Raw genomic sequence first — 17,836 nt, 5'->3', positions numbered from 1 at the left:
ATATTTGGGATCCCAGATGACTTAGAGCACAGACCGGGTGACACAATTCGGGAGACCCCTAGGTGCCCCGGACGACAACGCCCGGTGACAGACTTTGGAACCCCTCCTAGGTGCCCCGGACGATAACCCCCGATGACAGACTGGAACACCACCAGGTGCCCCGGAGGACATCCTTCAGTACAGTATTTGCGATCCCAGATGCCCCAGTGCACATTTCAGGAGACATAGTTGGGGACCCCGACCCCCAAGGTGCTCGGGACGATAACCCCCGGTGTCAGACTTTGGAACCCCTCCTAGGTGCCCCGGAGGGTAACCCCCCGTGAGAGACTTTGGGACCACTCCTAGGTGCCCCGGAGGTTAACTCCCATGACAAACTTTGGGACTCGCCAGGTGCCCAGGAGGGCATCCTTCGGTGACAGTATTTGCGATTCCAAGGTACCCCAGTGCACATTTCAGGAGACATAATTTGGGTCCCCGACCCCCCTGGTGCCCCGGATGATAACCCCCAGTGTCAGACTGGAACACAACCAGGTGCCCCGGAGGACATCCTTCGGTACAGTATTTGGGATCCCAGATGCCCCAATGCACATTTCAGGAGACATAATTTGGTACCCCGACCCCCCCAAGGTGCCCCGGACGATAAACCCCGGTGTCACACTTTGGAACCCCCTCCTAGGTGCCCCGGAGGACATCCTTCGCTGACAGACTGGAACACCACCAGGTGCCCCGGAGGACATCCTTCGGTACATTATTTGCGATCCCAGATGCCCCAGTGCACATTTCGGGAGACATAGTTTGGGACCCCGACCCCCCAGGTGCCCGGGACGATAACCCCCGGTGTCAGACTTTGGAACCCCTCCTAGGTGCCCCGGAGGGTAACCCCCCGTGAGAGACTTTGGAACCACTCCTAGGTGCCCCGGAGGTTAACTCCCGTGACAAACTTTGGGACTCGCCAGGTGCCCAGGAGGGCATCCTTCGGTACAGTATTTGGGATCCCAGATGCCCCAGTGCATATTTCAGGAGACATAATTTGGGACTCCGACCCCCAAGGTGCCCCGGACGATAACTCCCCCAGTATCAGTCTTTGAAACCCCTCCTGGGTTAGAACTACAATTTTGCCCAGCGCAAGGCCCCTGTGACACACTGAAATGCTCTTTAGCTCTTTTAGCTTCTCTAACATTTTTGCTAGAGGACTTAGCAGGACAGGAGGAAATCCAAGTGTATTTCCACTTTGCCTTGTAATGGCTGCTCTGTTTTTTTTTATTTCTACAGAGAATTCACCGATGTACAAAGTAAGAAACAATGTACATAGCATGCTGAGTTTTCCAGAGACTCCAGAAGTCACAGCATTCCCATTGCTAATATTTTCCTTCTACACTGTGTTAACTGAATGGGAGAAGCAAGGTGCAATTTATTAACTGGTGCATGACAGAATGAGAAACAAATATATTATACTCTGTCATCCATTTTGGGAAGAAAGGACACTTCTAACTTCTAATTTTATGTGCCAAAAGGAAAACATGGCCTCAGATTTCTAAATCACTTCCTTTGAAGTGTCAAACTGGGCTAACTATGCAAGCAGAATCACCCTGTGGTCTGCTGCATGGGACAGACTGTACTTGATTGTACATATGGTTTAATGACTGTTAAACAGGTGAACCACAGAACACCTGAGGGTGGAAGGGACCTCTGGAGATCACCTGGCCCAATCCCCTGCTCCAGCAGGGCCACCCAGAAAGGGCTGCCCAGGACCATGTCCTGGTGGCTTCTGAAGATCTCCAAGGAGAAGACTCCACAACCGCTCTGGGTAAGCTGTGCCAGTGCTCCCCCATCTGCACAGTACAGAGGGGTTGCTGATGTTCACAGGGAACCTCCTCTCTGCCAGTTTGTGCCCACTGCCTCTTCTCCTGGCACTGGGCACCACTGAAAAGAGTCTCGCTCTGTCCTCTTTGCAACCTTCTTTCAGGTATTTGTACACGTTGAGATTTCCCTGAGTCTTCTCCCTTCTAGGCTGTACAGGCCTCGCTCTTATAAGCATTTCTTCATAGGAGAGATGCTTCAGTTCCTCAGTCACCTTTGTGGCTCTGTGTTGGACTCTTTTCACTCTGCCGTTTTCTGTCTTGTACAGTGGGGCCCGTAACTAGCCACAGTAGATGCCAGAACTGGACACAGTAGCATGTAAAATATGTCTGAAACAGGCAAAGACAGATTCCTCATGTCTGAATGTGCCACAGAGCAACAGCTCTCAAAACTTGGCGCTTTGGAACATTGTCAGTTCTCAGAACTTCTGACAGGAGCTCACATAACAGAGCTTACAATTGCAAATTGTCTTTGAGCTGTGTGGTTGCACAGAGCAGATGCAGACTACTTAACGTTGTCTAGCAGGTCACCAGTGAGCCAAGCTTATGGAACTGTTGAATGTGCCATGCTGTACTCTCTCTGATTGTTAGCTTCCTGGTTAGCTTTTCTGTTTATACTTACAGTACAGTTTGCCTCAGATTTCCTGGTGTGGAAAATCATAATAGCTTTTCATAAGACAGAGTAATTTGTCTAATGAACTGGTGTCTGGTACATGGATTTTTGACATGCAAAAGCATAAGAGTATAAACATCTAAGTAACTGAACTGTTTAATAGAGTAGCAGGCTTTAACTAAAAGGTTATTGGGTTTTGTTTGCTTTTTAAGACTTTGAGAATGCTTTTATGCATATACTTCAAGATGATGGCTAAAAAGACTTTTACTGAAAAAATTCTCTGTTATTTTGTAAAGAAGTTACTGAAGGACACTGGAGTTGTAGACTAAACTGCATATTTGTAAGTGGTAGTGTACGAGATAGATCTTGCTGACTACTAGCAACGAGATGAAAGGAGTACAAAACCTCTGCAGTTGTACTGGATACAGTCAAAACAGCAGTGAGTTAGGTCTTGTGTCAAGAATATAAATATATGCATGTAATGTATGTATATATCTCTGTTTTCCTATCACTGCTGCTGCCATCCACACTGCTTCCTTTCATGTCCTATATTCTGATGATTCTGTTTCATTCTGACTATTCTGTTTTAAACCCAGTCACGGCCAGAGTGACAAATGCAGAAGACTTTAACTTACGCTCTTCCTGTCAAGGAATCACATTTACCTCAGGACCTCAGTCTATGCAAAACAGGGCACTGTTTCATGGCAGCAAGCAGCACTCAATTAAATCAGCTGCATATGTTCCTCCTCCAGATTGGTAGCTGGTGGCTATCATTCAGCTACATTCGGCATTGGTATGTACATACACTTGGGTGTTAAAAACATGGCCTTAGAACCCAAGAGCTTTGCCTTTAGGGGCTGGCAGTGGTTTTCTCATGCAGCAAAGGAGACAGACTGTGCCTAGGAATGGGAGTAGGATTCACTGCTGTCTTTTGAAACTTCAGAAGCCTTTTGGGCAGGTGGTAAGGATGTATTGCTCTTATGCCCTCAGGATTAAACAACTTCAGTGGATTTTTGATGCCAATGAAGTTTTCTGACTCACATTCACAGGAACGGTGGGAAAATTCTGTCTTCCTCTGCAGAACTTCCACTGCAGATGTCTACTCTCTCTAGTCGTGTCTTCTTGTGGCTTAGCACATTTTGTAGGTTGTGGTTTTCTGTATGACACAGACTAGGACTCCTCAGCATGGAGCTGCTGAGAGCTGTAAAATAGAAGTCTACAAAATCCCAAGTGAACAGTGGATGGAAGAGTGACTGTATCATCCGTTGCAATGCAAGAACAAAGGAACATCACACTGCACTATCTGTTGGCAGCCTCTAAGACAAAAGGAGTCCTTTTTCACACAGCGGGTATTTAGATGAAGAACTTATGGCCATAGGATGGTGTCAATACCAGCACAGGGGAAGAAAAAAAATTAAGTACTATTAAACACAAAGATACTCACATAGTCCTGTGCTCTCAGTTATATTCTTGCACAAGCATTTCTACTATTCCCCCTCTACTCTGCCCTGGTCAGGCCTCACCTGGAGTACCGCGTCCAGTTCTGGGCTCCCCAGTACAAAAAAGACAGGGATCTTCTGGAAAGAGTCCAGCAGAGAGCCACTAAGATGATACAGGACCTGGAGCGTCTTCCCTACAAGTAAAGGCTGAGAGACCTGGGTCTGTTCAGCCTGGAGAAAAGAAGACTGAGAGGGGATCTTATTAATGTTTACAAATATCCCAAGTGTGGGAGACAGAGGGATTTGGCCAACCTCTTTTCAGTGGTTTGTGGGGACAGTACAAAGGGTAATGGCCACAAAATGGAGCACAGGAAGTTCCGCACCAACATACGAAAGAACTTCATGGGGAGGGTGACTGAGCACTGGAACAGGCTGTCCCAGGGAGGTTGTGGAGTCTCCTTCTCTGGAGATATTCAAGGCCCATCTGGATGCCTACCTGGGCAGCCTGCTCTAAGGAACCTGCTTTGGCAGGGGGGATTGGATCCGATGATCTCTCAAGGCCCCTTCCAACCCCTACAATTCTGTGATTCTGTGTGATTCTGTGATTTGTTATAGGCTGCTGTCAGAAACAGCTCACTAGGTCAGACAGTGGTTTGATTTCATGCCATCTATCTGCAGTTTTATCTTAAATTAGGAGGTATGGGTAGTGAATAAGAGCTGTGTCTGAAGACTACAAGGCTTGAATTGGAGGTCTCCAAAATGAGCAAACCATAATGCATGGAACACATCTTTTATTCAGTAATCAAGCAAGCACAGAAGTATAATGTGTAGTGCTTAATATTCATACAGTACTGAAAATATAAAAATAGAAATAAAATTTCACTGAAAGCATTTTCACTCACAAATATACAAGGAAAAGTGCTGTCAAGCCACATCATGCTACACCACTTGCCAGTTAAACTGACAGTTTGTTTCCCAACAGAACTGAAACACCAAAAATCTGCTAGCCTTTCCTCATGACTTTTGGTGAGACTGAATATTTGACTAGCAAAAATGGGCCTTCGGCCGCTGAGAACCTAAAAGGCAGTGATGTCATTATGTAACAGAATAAAATAATTCTGGAAAGTTTTACAGTAATTTTTACAGTAATAGGAGCCTGCTTCAGGCTGTTTGTGTACCTGTCATCGAAAATAAAAAAAGAAATCAGCTTTCCTCCTGATCATAATCCAGACCAACGAGCCATAGCTAACAATTACTGAAACTATTCTGCATGAATATTTGTACAATACTCCCACCTGGTGGTGTATTTTTAAACTCTCTTCCCTCATTGCTGCCATTTCCTCTGCCTGCTTACATTGTCACAAGTACCCACTTTATCTTAGGTCTGAGGGAGTCCAGTACCACAGAGAACAGTGCTGAATGCCCTTAACTTTTGGTGGAACAGGAGGAGATCCAGTACCTTATCTTCTCTGACTGTATCTAATAGGTGAAATTCAGATCTGCACAGTAAACCAACATGAGTTAGAGGCTAATTCCTGAAAAAAGACCACTGCACCAGATGCCTTGGTCCCCATTTTGAGGGACTAAGCTAGAGCTGCAGGCTGAAAGCTTCTGTTTGCTGACCTTCTGCATGGAGCTGAACTTCTTCCATCAAGAAGACTGCTGTGTGCAGTCATCCATGAAAGCATGCATGAGCTTGGGGATTAGTGACAATCACAGCTATATTTCATAACTAGGCCTGTCTTGCAGAGTGTGCCAGTACACAGATTATAGATTATAGAGATAAGAGTGTGCAGAAGTTAATGTGAATCCGACTTTGATCATTTATTTTGGAATGGGATTTTTTTATACTTGATTTACCAGCTATAAAAATAAATGTCATGATTAACCCCTGAGATCATTCTAGAATACAGTTTTGGCCTGTTACTTGTTCCCCTCTGAAATAATTTATTTGGTTTATGGACATTTATTTAGGTCCTCGTGAAAAGCTTTATAAAACATTAAATATGCAAGATGGGCCTGAAAAGGGGTACATTCTAGTTGCACATGATACATACCTTATACATATATACTACAATTCCTTAACAGCTGAATGTTCTAGTGTTGTCTAGGAAGTTCGTGCATGTGGACAAGTAATTAAAATACCAGAAAGTGAACAGCTCTTTAGGATCAAAGATAATATCTGGTTTACACTTAAATTGTTTAAGGTTTTCTTAGATTGTTTACTTCAATTGTTTTTCTTTCTTTAAATCTTGTTACACATAACAGCTACAGTAGTTTGTCCAGTAGGTAATAAATGAACGCATAAAGCACTTCTAGCTACATTTGGATCATATGCATGCATTTTATAAATAAAAATCAAATGTGAGGTCACATTTTCCCATCTTCTGTTTATAAACTAAATCAAATTTCTCATTCATAGAAACAGTGAAGATGTCTTTCCATAGCCCAACTCGACCTGAAACACACAGAGGTAACAGTCAGACAGTGGAGAGAACACCAAATTTTTACAGTCTAATTGTGCAGGGCACCAAGAATACTTTGTGAGAAGCTGTTCAGTCTTAACTTTCACTGAAACCCCAATGAGAGCTGATACTATTCATTATCTTCCCCAATCACCCCTGCCATAACCTTTGTGAAGACTTAAAAAAAAAAAAAAAAAAAGTGCCCTATGCCTTGTCATCTGCACTGGAAGAGAAAAGAAAAATTCAGATTTGAGATACTGCTCCAGCCTTAACTAACTATAAATACAGATTTTGTTTTGGATATTAACTTGTTGATTAAGTTGATTTCTGGTGTCAGTTCTAAGTATGGATGCTTAATAATGCCATCAGCTAACAACAACACATTTCAAAGTGACCGTGCCTTCACCATATACTCATTGGAAAACAATTCAAAAGGTGCATGAAATACAGAACATTAAGCTGATTATTGAATTTTGATCACTGAGATAAAATACTAGAAATCAGCTATGCTAAAATTTCATGTTTAAAGGTAAGTTCAACAGCTGAATTTAAGTTTCTTAGAATGGAAAGAAATGATTTGTAAAATACGAGTGAATGCACAGATTGTATCTATTTACAAGATATTGACAAGAACATGTGCCATGTAACCAGTTTATGACATTTAAGTTTTAATTTTGTACATGAGGAAGAGGAATCTTTTGGTGGATACAGTATGGACACTGAACACTTTTACCTTGTATGTAGTATTCTTCTACTTTACTGAATCCAACTAGTAATACAACCTGATGACACTGCTGAAGTCACCAGTCAAAGGCTACAGTCCCCTTAGCAACTGTTACTCTGCAACAAATTTTAACTTGTATTCTTGTTGGGTTACTTATTGATGAATAAGCCCCATGGAGTAACCAGACTGAGATAAACAATTCTCTTCTCATTTATACTGGGTATAAATAAAGACAAAATCCAGGCTTGTTCAGCTGGAATAAATTAAAGGAAAACTGAGACTATGCTACCACGGTTTAATCATAACAGCAAGAACAAAACTACATGCAGGGAACTTAATTAAGCATCTGATGCATAAGAAGAACAGCTATTTAATTAACATTGCTTTTATGCGGCAACTCTATCATTGAATCCAAAGACAAAACTGTCTGAAACTTCTATAAATTAGACATTAACATGATGATATAGTATGTGTGACAAGGGCCATCTAATGAAATCAGGATTTTCCTATAACTCCTGAAGGTATGACAGTGTTACGGTTTGTTTCAGGATCAAAAGGGTCAAGAGAACCTGAAACTGACTAAAAATGCATCATTTTGTTTTTGACAAGTTTGTCCTGTATCAAACAGACCATTAAGAAATGTCTTGCAATCAGAAACATCTGATAGTTTTATTCTTGTAACTCTAATTGCATAAAGTACAGCAGAAAACATAAAACCCTGTATTTATCTTTCAATAATGTTAAGAAGTATTTTCTTCCTCTACTTGGGAAAGATAGATGTTTTTATTTCTGAATCTCCCTAACAGCACATATGAACAAATCACAGGTTTTACAAAACACAAATGCAGTGGATTTGTAATTTTTTTTTTAACCACATGAATTTATAGGTTGTCAAAAAAAGTCACCCACCTGGTTTATGATTTGAATCATGCAACTGTGTAACTTATGATGTGATATGAGTCAAATGTAAATAATATATCTAATCATTGCTCTGCTTTCACAGCAGCTCATGGTTATCTTCAGAGTACAGATCAATGTGCTAAAAGAAAAAAATGAAGAACTAAAATAAAGCAAAATAAACGTAACTAATGACAAACTAAAAATATTTGAAACAAATTACAATAAACTGTCATGTAACCGCCACAATTGTCACAGAAATGAACAGAAGAACAAAGCACTGTTAATGAAGCTACATTCTGAAGTAACAAAGTATTGTAAAAGCCAGAGACAAGTGAACAAAAGAAATTCAAAATAAGGATTTATTTTTTAAAAAGCACACAGTGAACAAGTGACAAAATATTAAATCAGCTGTTGTAGCTCCCTTCCTTCTTTATTACAAAATGGGAGTATCTTTTTGAAAGGTTTGTTAGAAGAGAGCAGTAAGGGGCTCTGACCCTTGACTAGGGCTTGCAGGCTCCACTACAGAACAATGAACACTAACACCATGCACAGAATGGTACGTGCAAAAGTGGGCATCACCCTGTTTATCTGGATGGAGATGACCTGGGCAGCAGTGGCAGTGGTTGACCTTTCTGCGTGTTGAAGGACTCAACAGCAGCTGTGTTCCCTTCTTTCTCATTTCTCTGATATTGCAGCCTCACCTTTCTTTCACAACTGCCTTGCTGGCTTTCACTAGGCAAAAAGGAGGGATTTTGGCTGTGCACAGTATGTAGCTGCACTGCTGCTCCACAGACCTCCTCCAGGTAGCAGAGGTTAGATACAAATCTAGGTTTTTGTGTTACTTCATACAATTGAACTGAAGAAAATGTGGCTCTGTTGTTTGTAAGATCTTAAAACTTATATCAAACACTTTATCTGAGGCATTCAAGATGCCTTACCAGACTCATTTTTTGATCTTGCCTTCACAGCAGAGAAGTGAGGTGATAATATGAGTTTGGTAATCTGCTGTAAAATTCTATGGCAAATGAGATGGTTTCTGTTTTTTATACAAGATACGACCTGTATTACATGTTGAATTTTTCAGTTTGAAAAAGCAAGAGGGGGGCAGGATGAGAGTTGAAAGTAAGATATCTACGAGCAGAAAAACACACTATGCAGTGGAGACTACCAAAGACTACACAGATGATGTTTTCCAGTGAAACTACAAACTTCTTTGTCTTCACCAAAATTTTACCTCAAGCCAGCAAACTTCAGATAGTTATTTCAAGAACTAATTATTTATCATAACTGAACTGGGACAAAAAAAAGGTGCCATATCACAGTTATGGCAGAACCGCCCACAGGAAACCAGGTTCCAGGTCCTACAGTAGTAACTGGAATGTACAGCTCCTATATAACATACAAAAAGCCTTTCCATACTGTTTTTACAAAGTCACAGATAAAAGCAAGGAGGTCTGAGCAATAGCTTTTGTAAAGTGTGACATTCTGAAATGTTTGTGCCAACATACAAACAGCACAAGTTACTGAGGGGCAGTTACCCTGACCACAGTCTGTGCAGGGGAATGAAAACTGGCATAAGGCTCTGCCAAGAAAGACAAAGGTCATAAAGAATAGCAGTTATCTGCTTCCATGGGAAACAGATCCTCTCAAACAAAACTGACTGAATGTTCATAAGATTACAGTCTGACTGAGTAAAGGTGAATGCAAAGATACAATGGACTTCTGTAAGGCATGTGACGTGTTTTTTTAATGCAATGACATAACGTTGTATTGGATTTACGTGGAAAGGTTTGGTGAGGGTGACGGGGGACTGCAGGGCTGGCTTCTGTGAGAAGAGAGAAGGAGCTGCCCGCCATGTTGGACAGAGTCAGTTCCAGCTGTCTCCAAAACACTGTTGGCCAAAGCTGAGCACCATTAGCTGGTGGTACCTCTGTGATAACATTATTAAAAAAGGGATAGAAAACTGCTCTGAAGCAGCTGTGAAAAAAGTTAGAAAAATGCAAGAGAACCAACCCTGCACACAAAGTCAGTGAAAAAGAAGGGAGTGGAGGTGCTTCACATGCCAGAGCAGAGATCCCCCTGCAGTCCATGTAGAATACTGTGGTGAAACAGGTTGTTCCCCCACAGCCAAGGGAGGACCATGTCAGAACACTGCCACGCTGCAGCCCATGGGTACCCAGTCTCTTCCTAAAGGACTGTACCCAATGGATAGGACCCATGCTTGAGCAGTTCTTGAAGAACTGCAACCCACTGGAAGGACCCGTGTTGGACTGATTTGTGAAGGACTGTATCCTGTGGGACAGACCCCACACCAGAGCAGCAGCAAAGTGAAAGGAGAAAGCAGCAGCAGAGAGGAACTGTTATGAACAGACCACAACCTCTGTTCCCCCTGCACCACTCAGGGTGGGGAGGAGGTAGAAGAGTCAGCAGTGAAATCAAGCCTAGGAAGAAGCAACAAAAGGTAGGTTTAGTTTTGTCTTTGTTTCTCACCATCCTACTCTATTTTTAACTTGCAATAAATTAATCTTCTCCAGGTCAAGTCTGTTTTGCCTGTGATGTTACCATCACATTTTGGTGAGCAAACTCCCCAACTTTATCTTGACCCACAAGTTTTTTCATTCTTTTTTCTCCTCCTGTATCACTGAGAAAGGGGAGTGAGAAAACAGCTTGGAAGGCATCTGGCAGCCAGCCAAGGTTAACACTGCCTCCCCCCCAGTCAATAAAATGCATGATAAATGAATAAACAATTGACTTACTCAAAATTAGCAGTCAAGATGGACTAATGATATTTCATATTCTTAGAGATTTGAGAATTATAAAAATTACAGCTAATAAAATTTGCACATAACAAGAAGATTGGCTGAGAGAAGTAATATGGAAGGGGCTCCTACACAGAAGCTTAAGAACAAAGCATTCAGGTCATGCTTCCCGTATAAGGGACAATAACATTTCAATCAGTTCCTCTGAAAAGACTGTGTGGTCACGATAAGCATGAGCTTCATGTTTGATGCTGTAGCAAAAAGTGCTAATGTGGCCACAGATGGACAAACAAGGGAGAGGGAAACAAACTTAAAGTTAAAACTGAATTCAATCAGTGGATAAAGTGATTTTTATCCTGAACAAGGCACTTGTGAGAATGACATAGGAAATCTCCATCTCATTCTTTATGCTCTTGTTTTTAAAAAGAGCTGTTAAGTGTTGTAATGCAGCCCACAGAAAATAAGTAGAGGGAGACTTCTTGAGTCCACTTTCCTATGCTTATCAGAAAGAAGACTGAGAAAGGACTTGATTTCTTGGCATTGTTGAAATACAGATATATCAGCAGATCAAAGGACACTTCAGGTTCCTAGAGAAAGACCTCACAAGAATAAACATCTATAAGCTACAAACATTTTAAACAGCTGAGATAGACAATGAAAAACGGACATAAGTAAAACTAGAAGTTCTTCTCATTTGATGCCTTGAAACTAGAATGATTTGCTATTCTAGAAAATCTGATATAACAGAACACAAGGGTTTAGGCCAGGACAAATGAAATTGTATGGGCTTTGGCATGCCAAATGTCAGAAGGAGCCAAGCAATCTTCCCAGCATCAACAGCTCAATCAGTTGAAGTAAGCCAAAGACAACTTGTTTTCTCCAACAGAGCAGTTTGGATGATGCTCAATATGCACTGTTGATCTTGAATGTTTCCATTCTTTTAATCACTTCCACCTGACTTTATTCTGAAACAAACCTCAAAATTGTACCAGTTTCCTCACATCATTTATAGAGCAATATTTCTCAAACATCTTAGAGTATCTTGGATGTTACTAAGCTGTCAGACGCTTCTTGCAACTTCCACTCTTAAGTTTTACTGTGGGTTTTAAACATACCCCTGCCAACAGGAAGCGCTTCTGCATTACAGCACTGATCGATGAGTTGATGGCAGTGTTCCACCATGGATTCCAACTGTGCTTTGTCATAAGAAACTCCCAAGAACCTCACCAGTTGCTCAACCATTGTTGCTAGGTCCTGTAAGAGAGCATTTAAAGATGAGTTTATTTTACAGTATTTTAAATGATTTTTTTTGTATGAGTTTAAATACTTCAAAGTGAATTACATCCTGATGAGTGGGAAAAATATCAATGAAAAAGTTGCAGAAACATCACCGTAAAAATTTTCCCACCTTCCTATTTGCTGAAAGTAAACCCACATATTCCAAGTAAGTCGGGGAGAACAGATAGGAAGCGGAGTGATGCTGTGATGCTACCAGCTTTCAGCAGCATCCCTCACTGAGGGGTTAGGAATATACTGTTATTCAAAATAATGGGTTTGAAATCATTGTTACTGAATTATTAACATTATTCTGATTATATTACAACTTCTAGCATCCAACTCCATGAGAAGGTTTAAGAAAAAATACAAGCTGAAATTATATAAATGTGCATTTTGAAATATTCTTGCTAATTCTCAAAAATATATTATTACAATAGGAAATGGAAATTGATGTTATGTACTATTTCCATTATATTTCTGATTTAAAACACAGTGGATTTGTTAGCCAGTGCACTGTAAGGACGTTAGAATTATGTTCACCTTATGCTACATGATCATCCCCAATTAAGATTGATTCCCATACGATAGTAAGATCAAATAATCAGAATAAATGCCAAATATATAGGAGAGAGTGATACCTCTGTTCTCATTGATATAACACACACTAAGACGTTTATTTTAAGTGAACGCCCAATGTTGAGGGCACCAAGCATTGAGCAGTTACACCTCTCTGCCTTCTGTGCAACGGAGCACCTACACATGCAAGTGGATTCCTGAGCAAATTACTGCTTCTACAAAAGTGCTGACAGTCCATGGAACGAATTGAATGCCAGTACTTTAAAAATGGTATCAGACATTAGGAAGCCCAACTATGGAAACACGAACCATTTTTTTCCCTTCATATGTTTTAAATGCTACAATGCTAAAAGCAATTAAAATACCTCTTTGCTACATGTAACCTACCTTGTGCATATCTTCATACTTGAGGAAAAGCATGTTGGCATCCATGTGATGTTCCCAAAACTCTTGGACATGTTCAAACCAAGAGCCATATCCTACTACAGGTACAGGAGATATTATGATAGGCATATACAAAAAAATACTGTTATTAATTCCTCTTCAAAAAATGAAAAAAAAATAATTGGAGAGGTTCATAGCCCCAAAAGAACCACCTAGTTTTGACCCATTGCCATGCACATCAATGAATTTAATTGAAAAAGTGTGTTTCTATCAGTTTGGAATATTCAAAAGCGCTAACCTGTCATAAAGAAAAAATGTTCAACTGAAAATGTAACTATATTTCACTATGAACCTCTCTAGAGCTCAGTATTAGTAATGCTTGACTACTGCACAGAAGTGGAGTCAACATAAACATTATATAGATAGTTTTGCAGAAGGCAAATTTTCAGTGGCTCTAACCTGTGTGAATTCCTGCAATTAGCATTATCACACTGCACCTTCCATCATCTAGAAGCTAGATACTCATTAGTGGAAAGTTCCATAGAGCATCTTTTATGATGGACAAAAAACCTGCTAACAACCATTATCTTTTCTTCATTAGATAAGTATTGAGGAAACAGACTTATAAGTTTTCTTCACTGTCATTCTCAGAAAACTGAAGATGTACTGACAGAATACTCTATTTATCATTACATCTTTTGTCCCCTCTAAAATTTAAGACCTATTCTCTTCTGTTTTAACTTTCTTAGTACTTCCATGCAACTGACACAGTTATGCCAGAACATGGTTTCAGGTATACTGTAGCCAAGGTGCTACGCTGGGAAGGCCTACGTTCCCAGTTCTGCTCCGGCAGTGGTTACTAGAAATTCTAACACACACACTACCCCAAATTTTCTTCCTTTATTTTCCAATTCTCTGATAAAGTCCATATTTGTGCTGATTTCAGTCCATCTGCATGTGTATAGCAGAGGTACAGACACTAGCATTTATTACCCAGAGAGTATCTTTTGCTGCTAATATTACCAAAATGAAAACTGGAGGAGAAATGCATTCTGGATATTACTTTCTTACCAGTGATAAATTCCCCAAAAGTATGTCAGATAATCAAGGCAGGAGCTAAGCAAATACGGTGAGCAGTTTTACACATTTTCTCAGTATTTTTAGTCATGTTTATCTCTACAGCAAACAGCACTAGAAAACATTTAACTTTTTAGCTTTGTATTTTGAAGCCACCTTTTCCCTTTGAAAAAGTACAATTTCATTTCGGTATATGAAAAGTTTTCAATGCACAGAAGTCAGTTTCATATGAGAAAGAATACAGAACTTCCCTTCTATATTAGGCCTTTTAATATATCTTTCATGTGTCTCCAGTCTAGAAGTTCCTGCTCACAGGCTACAGACAAGATTCCCATTCCTGGGGAATGTAGAAGAAAAAACTGAAGGTGCACTAGAACAGGAGGAGATCATTCACCCTCCCTGCACAAAAGAAATTGACAAAGGTTATAAAGCCTGTTAACTAACCTCCACTGGCAGGCTTTTACTTTTTAATTCCCTTTAGTATTCTATTGCTTCTTTAGCATCAAGTCCTCCATATTCCAACTTTAAGGAAATTTGGATCTAGAAGAGATCCTGGTCTCAGACCAGATCACAAGGTGTCGCGTGGCTTCTTAGCATCACATTAGGGTATCATAGAGAAGATTTTGTAGAAAAAGAATGCAGTAAAAAAATTGCTATTTTTTTTTTACTCTCACTAGCTACATGTAACAATCCGCTGCCAAAAAGCCCAATGATAGCCAGTTATGTGAGAACATAGGGCTTGCCCTCCCCCTAAGTTTACTGAGTTGGTGCAACAGAGCTACTTATGGTAGTGCAGTTGGAATGGGAACAGTTGGTGGGCATGTCACAATACAGCCCTTGCTCAAAGGAGTTACTGGGTATCCATCTACTGAGCTGCTGTAATGCAGGTTACTGTATTCTCATTTCAGCGGTATATTTTCAGACAGTAGCAGCCTACAGCTGCTTTCTTACTCACTTCGACTTATTGATATATTTCTACTGATGTACTCCATGAGCTCAGTCTCATGCAAAACTAGAAATTTTTGTGCATTAATTGATATCTTGCTAGCGACAAATTTCAAGTTCCAGAATTAAATAAAAATATTAAAGGAATTACCATAGCAAATGTTTCTTGAGGAGCAGAAAGACTACTGAAGTAGGTAAGCATAGAAAACTGAAAGCAACAGGTGCCAGGCACATTCACCACTTTTCACAGGGTACCTGCTGCCTTGCAAACGGAATTTTAAAAAATAGAGTAGACCAGAATTTGCCTGAGTGAAGTAGAATGGTATCAAGCCCATGGGGTGAGTAATTGTAAGGCAGTTATTAAGAAGGCATGGCCACAGTCCACATGGACTAAGTCTATGCAGCACTATATCTGTAGCAACCTCCCTACTCTATAAACAAAACAACTGCACCTTTATCCACTTCATTTCTGTACTTGTAGAGGGAATGCAGAGATGAAAATACATGTGTAACAGCATGTGCACATGCTCCTTACACTTGTCATTCATAAACCTTCTGCAGAACTCCTGAAATGTTCCTCTGTAGCTCATGGTTCTTAGGGAGCGGTGAAACTGGTAATAGGACACCACCAGGTCTTTGGGGTTGCGAGCCATGTATATTACCTACAACAGCGAGAGAAAGTCATCTTAAAAGTCCCCCCCCCCCCCCCCATTTCCCAAAGCGCATAAACAACTGCTGCTGGTTCAGCTAAATAAACATTAATTTTTACCTTTGAATTGCCATTATGGAGGTCTGAAGGCAAAAAACGATACGGTAGGTGGCTTTTTATCAGGCGAGGAGATGTTAGTTCCTAAGATAAAGCAAAGAAACATTTCTTATTGTGTATTAGTTCTTGGCACATCCTGAGCTGCCCTGAGCCATCATACTTGACGTCCTTAACCGTCCTGAGTCACATTCACTAAGTCACTTATTAAATTAATAGGGGTCTAGGTATTAGGTCAGGGAATTGCATCTTTTTCTTAAATCAAAAGGACGGATAATGCATATGTGCAGAAATTGTAGAAATTGTTGTGTGGGGTTTTTGTTTTGAAACTACTTCCATTTGTAGGACCTTCTCAAGAAGAGTGTAACTGTAGCATTATTGGTGTAACACTAACTTTGTTTCCTCTGATACTTCCACTAAAATTCTGTGAAGAAAAGAAGCTCTAAATAAGGAGCTTCAGAAAACCCTTAACTTCTTAACTTCAAAATTATAACCCTGCAGTTTATTTTATCTTCAAAAATAGGCCTAGACAGTCGAGAGGTTTATCTTGAGAATATTAACACTTTTCAAACAGAAAGCACTTTTCTATCATAATTTCAGAAAAAAATGTCTTATGACACAATCTCTCAGGAGTTAAAAGCTGCATAAACTGGTATTAGATCAAGTTGCTAGCACATAGTATTCATAATGTGTAACCTCAAACTAAACCTCTCACTACTGCCACCACATATTTGCCGTGAAGTAACAACGAGGTTTCACTGGAATAGGGTCACACAGTGAAAAAGAAAAGCAACCTCTGACCCCTAAATGCTCTCAGCTTAAAAGCAGGCTGATGCTGCAGTTGTCAGTGACCAGAACTAGCTTAGATCTATCCATGCCAGCCTTAGCTAGCACAATTCATTAAGCACTGTAGAAGTTCTAGAATGGAGCCTAGTATTTTGGCTAATCATTCCAATATATGACTGTATTTAAAGTAGTTACAGCAATAATAAAATCACACATGCCATGCCACTAGTCTGAGTGATTCTTAATAACATGGAAATCATTTCAAGCAGAATATTCCAAACTCCTCTAACCACATTACAGAGTCTACAGATTCACAGACCCTGGGTCTCTAAGGATCTAGATGTGCAAATCCAGAGTACAGGGTCTATAGATCCACAGATCTCTGTATGTGTAGTTCTTTTGCAAATTCAAGAAAGGGATCAAAGCAAATCAGTCTTATTTGGGGAGCTTCCAAGGAAAGGAGGCTTAGAACTCTCTTATTCAAGAAATCCATTCTCAAGATATTTAGGATGTTGAGAAACATGTTTTAAGACAATACATAAACAAGCTTAATAAAAGCAGCTTCAAAATAACCCAATAATACTCTGAATCATTTCAACAAACTGAGCAAGTCCAGTGATGAAAAGGACAAGGACACAGGATGAGATGAAGTGATAAATATGGAGCCTACAAAAAAGATATCCAAATGCTGAAAGACTTTCTTTGCAATACATTGTACCTTGATGATGTCCAGACCAGGCTGAGGGTACTCTAGGACTGGAAGTTGTTCATCTATATTCATTAGTCCAATCTCATCTGGATCAGCTCCCTGACTCACTAGATAAACCACTTCCTGTAGCAAGCCTGTGCCTGCATAAACCAAACAATGAAAGAGAACAGATTGTATTACAGTTCTTATCTAAACAGAAGCATATGAAGGGAGACCTAGACATAGAAATAACGATAACTTTTGTCCTTAGGAGTCTGCTCTGAACTCAGTCTATAGCTACTGTTTTAATGTAGTATGTCTGCTCCCTTTGTGTTTTTTTTTTTTTAAACACATGAAGATCTCCTTTCACATAGAATATCTGAGGTTTATCTTTGGTAGTAACTTAAATATAACTATGTTTTTGTTTCCCAGTCCTTTTACCTGACTTGGAAAAGTATTTTTCCTGAATTGGAAAGCATTTTACATATACTGAGTCTTACCCTATGAATGTTGGTTAGGTAAATACTATCATCTCATTTTTAGAAATTAAAAAAAATGAATCTGATAGAGGTCATCCAAG

General features: G+C 40.2%; 1 protein-coding gene across 3 annotated transcripts in view; it reads right to left on the bottom strand.

Annotated features, from left to right (window-relative positions):
• Positions 1-4,687: 4,687 nt before the first annotated feature.
• Positions 4,688-17,836, bottom strand: part of SULT4A1 (sulfotransferase family 4A member 1) — a 31,645-nt gene continuing 18,496 nt past the window's right edge. Inside the window, exons 3-9 of one of the 3 annotated variants that reach the window (XR_007160083.2) lie at positions 17,287-17,417; positions 15,789-15,869; positions 15,555-15,681; positions 13,001-13,095; positions 11,875-12,013; positions 8,010-8,139; positions 4,688-6,369 (exon numbers count right to left, since the gene is read on the bottom strand). Coding sequence is in view for 2 of the 3 variants with exons in the window: in XM_048054575.2 (XP_047910532.1) it covers positions 6,257-6,369; positions 11,875-12,013; positions 13,001-13,095; positions 15,555-15,681; positions 15,789-15,869; positions 17,287-17,417 (686 nt within the window). In the remaining variant the exon portion in view is untranslated. The remainder of the gene's footprint in view (positions 6,370-8,009; positions 8,140-11,874; positions 12,014-13,000; positions 13,096-15,554; positions 15,682-15,788; positions 15,870-17,286; positions 17,418-17,836) is intronic. The other 2 variants (XM_048054575.2, XM_048054576.2) reach the window with 2 other exon arrangements.

The sequence above is a fragment of the Anser cygnoides genome, chromosome 1, assembly GCF_040182565.1.
Source record: "Anser cygnoides isolate HZ-2024a breed goose chromosome 1, Taihu_goose_T2T_genome, whole genome shotgun sequence".
NCBI lineage: Eukaryota > Metazoa > Chordata > Aves > Anseriformes > Anatidae > Anser > Anser cygnoides.
This window is presented reverse-complemented; position numbering and strand designations above follow the sequence as displayed.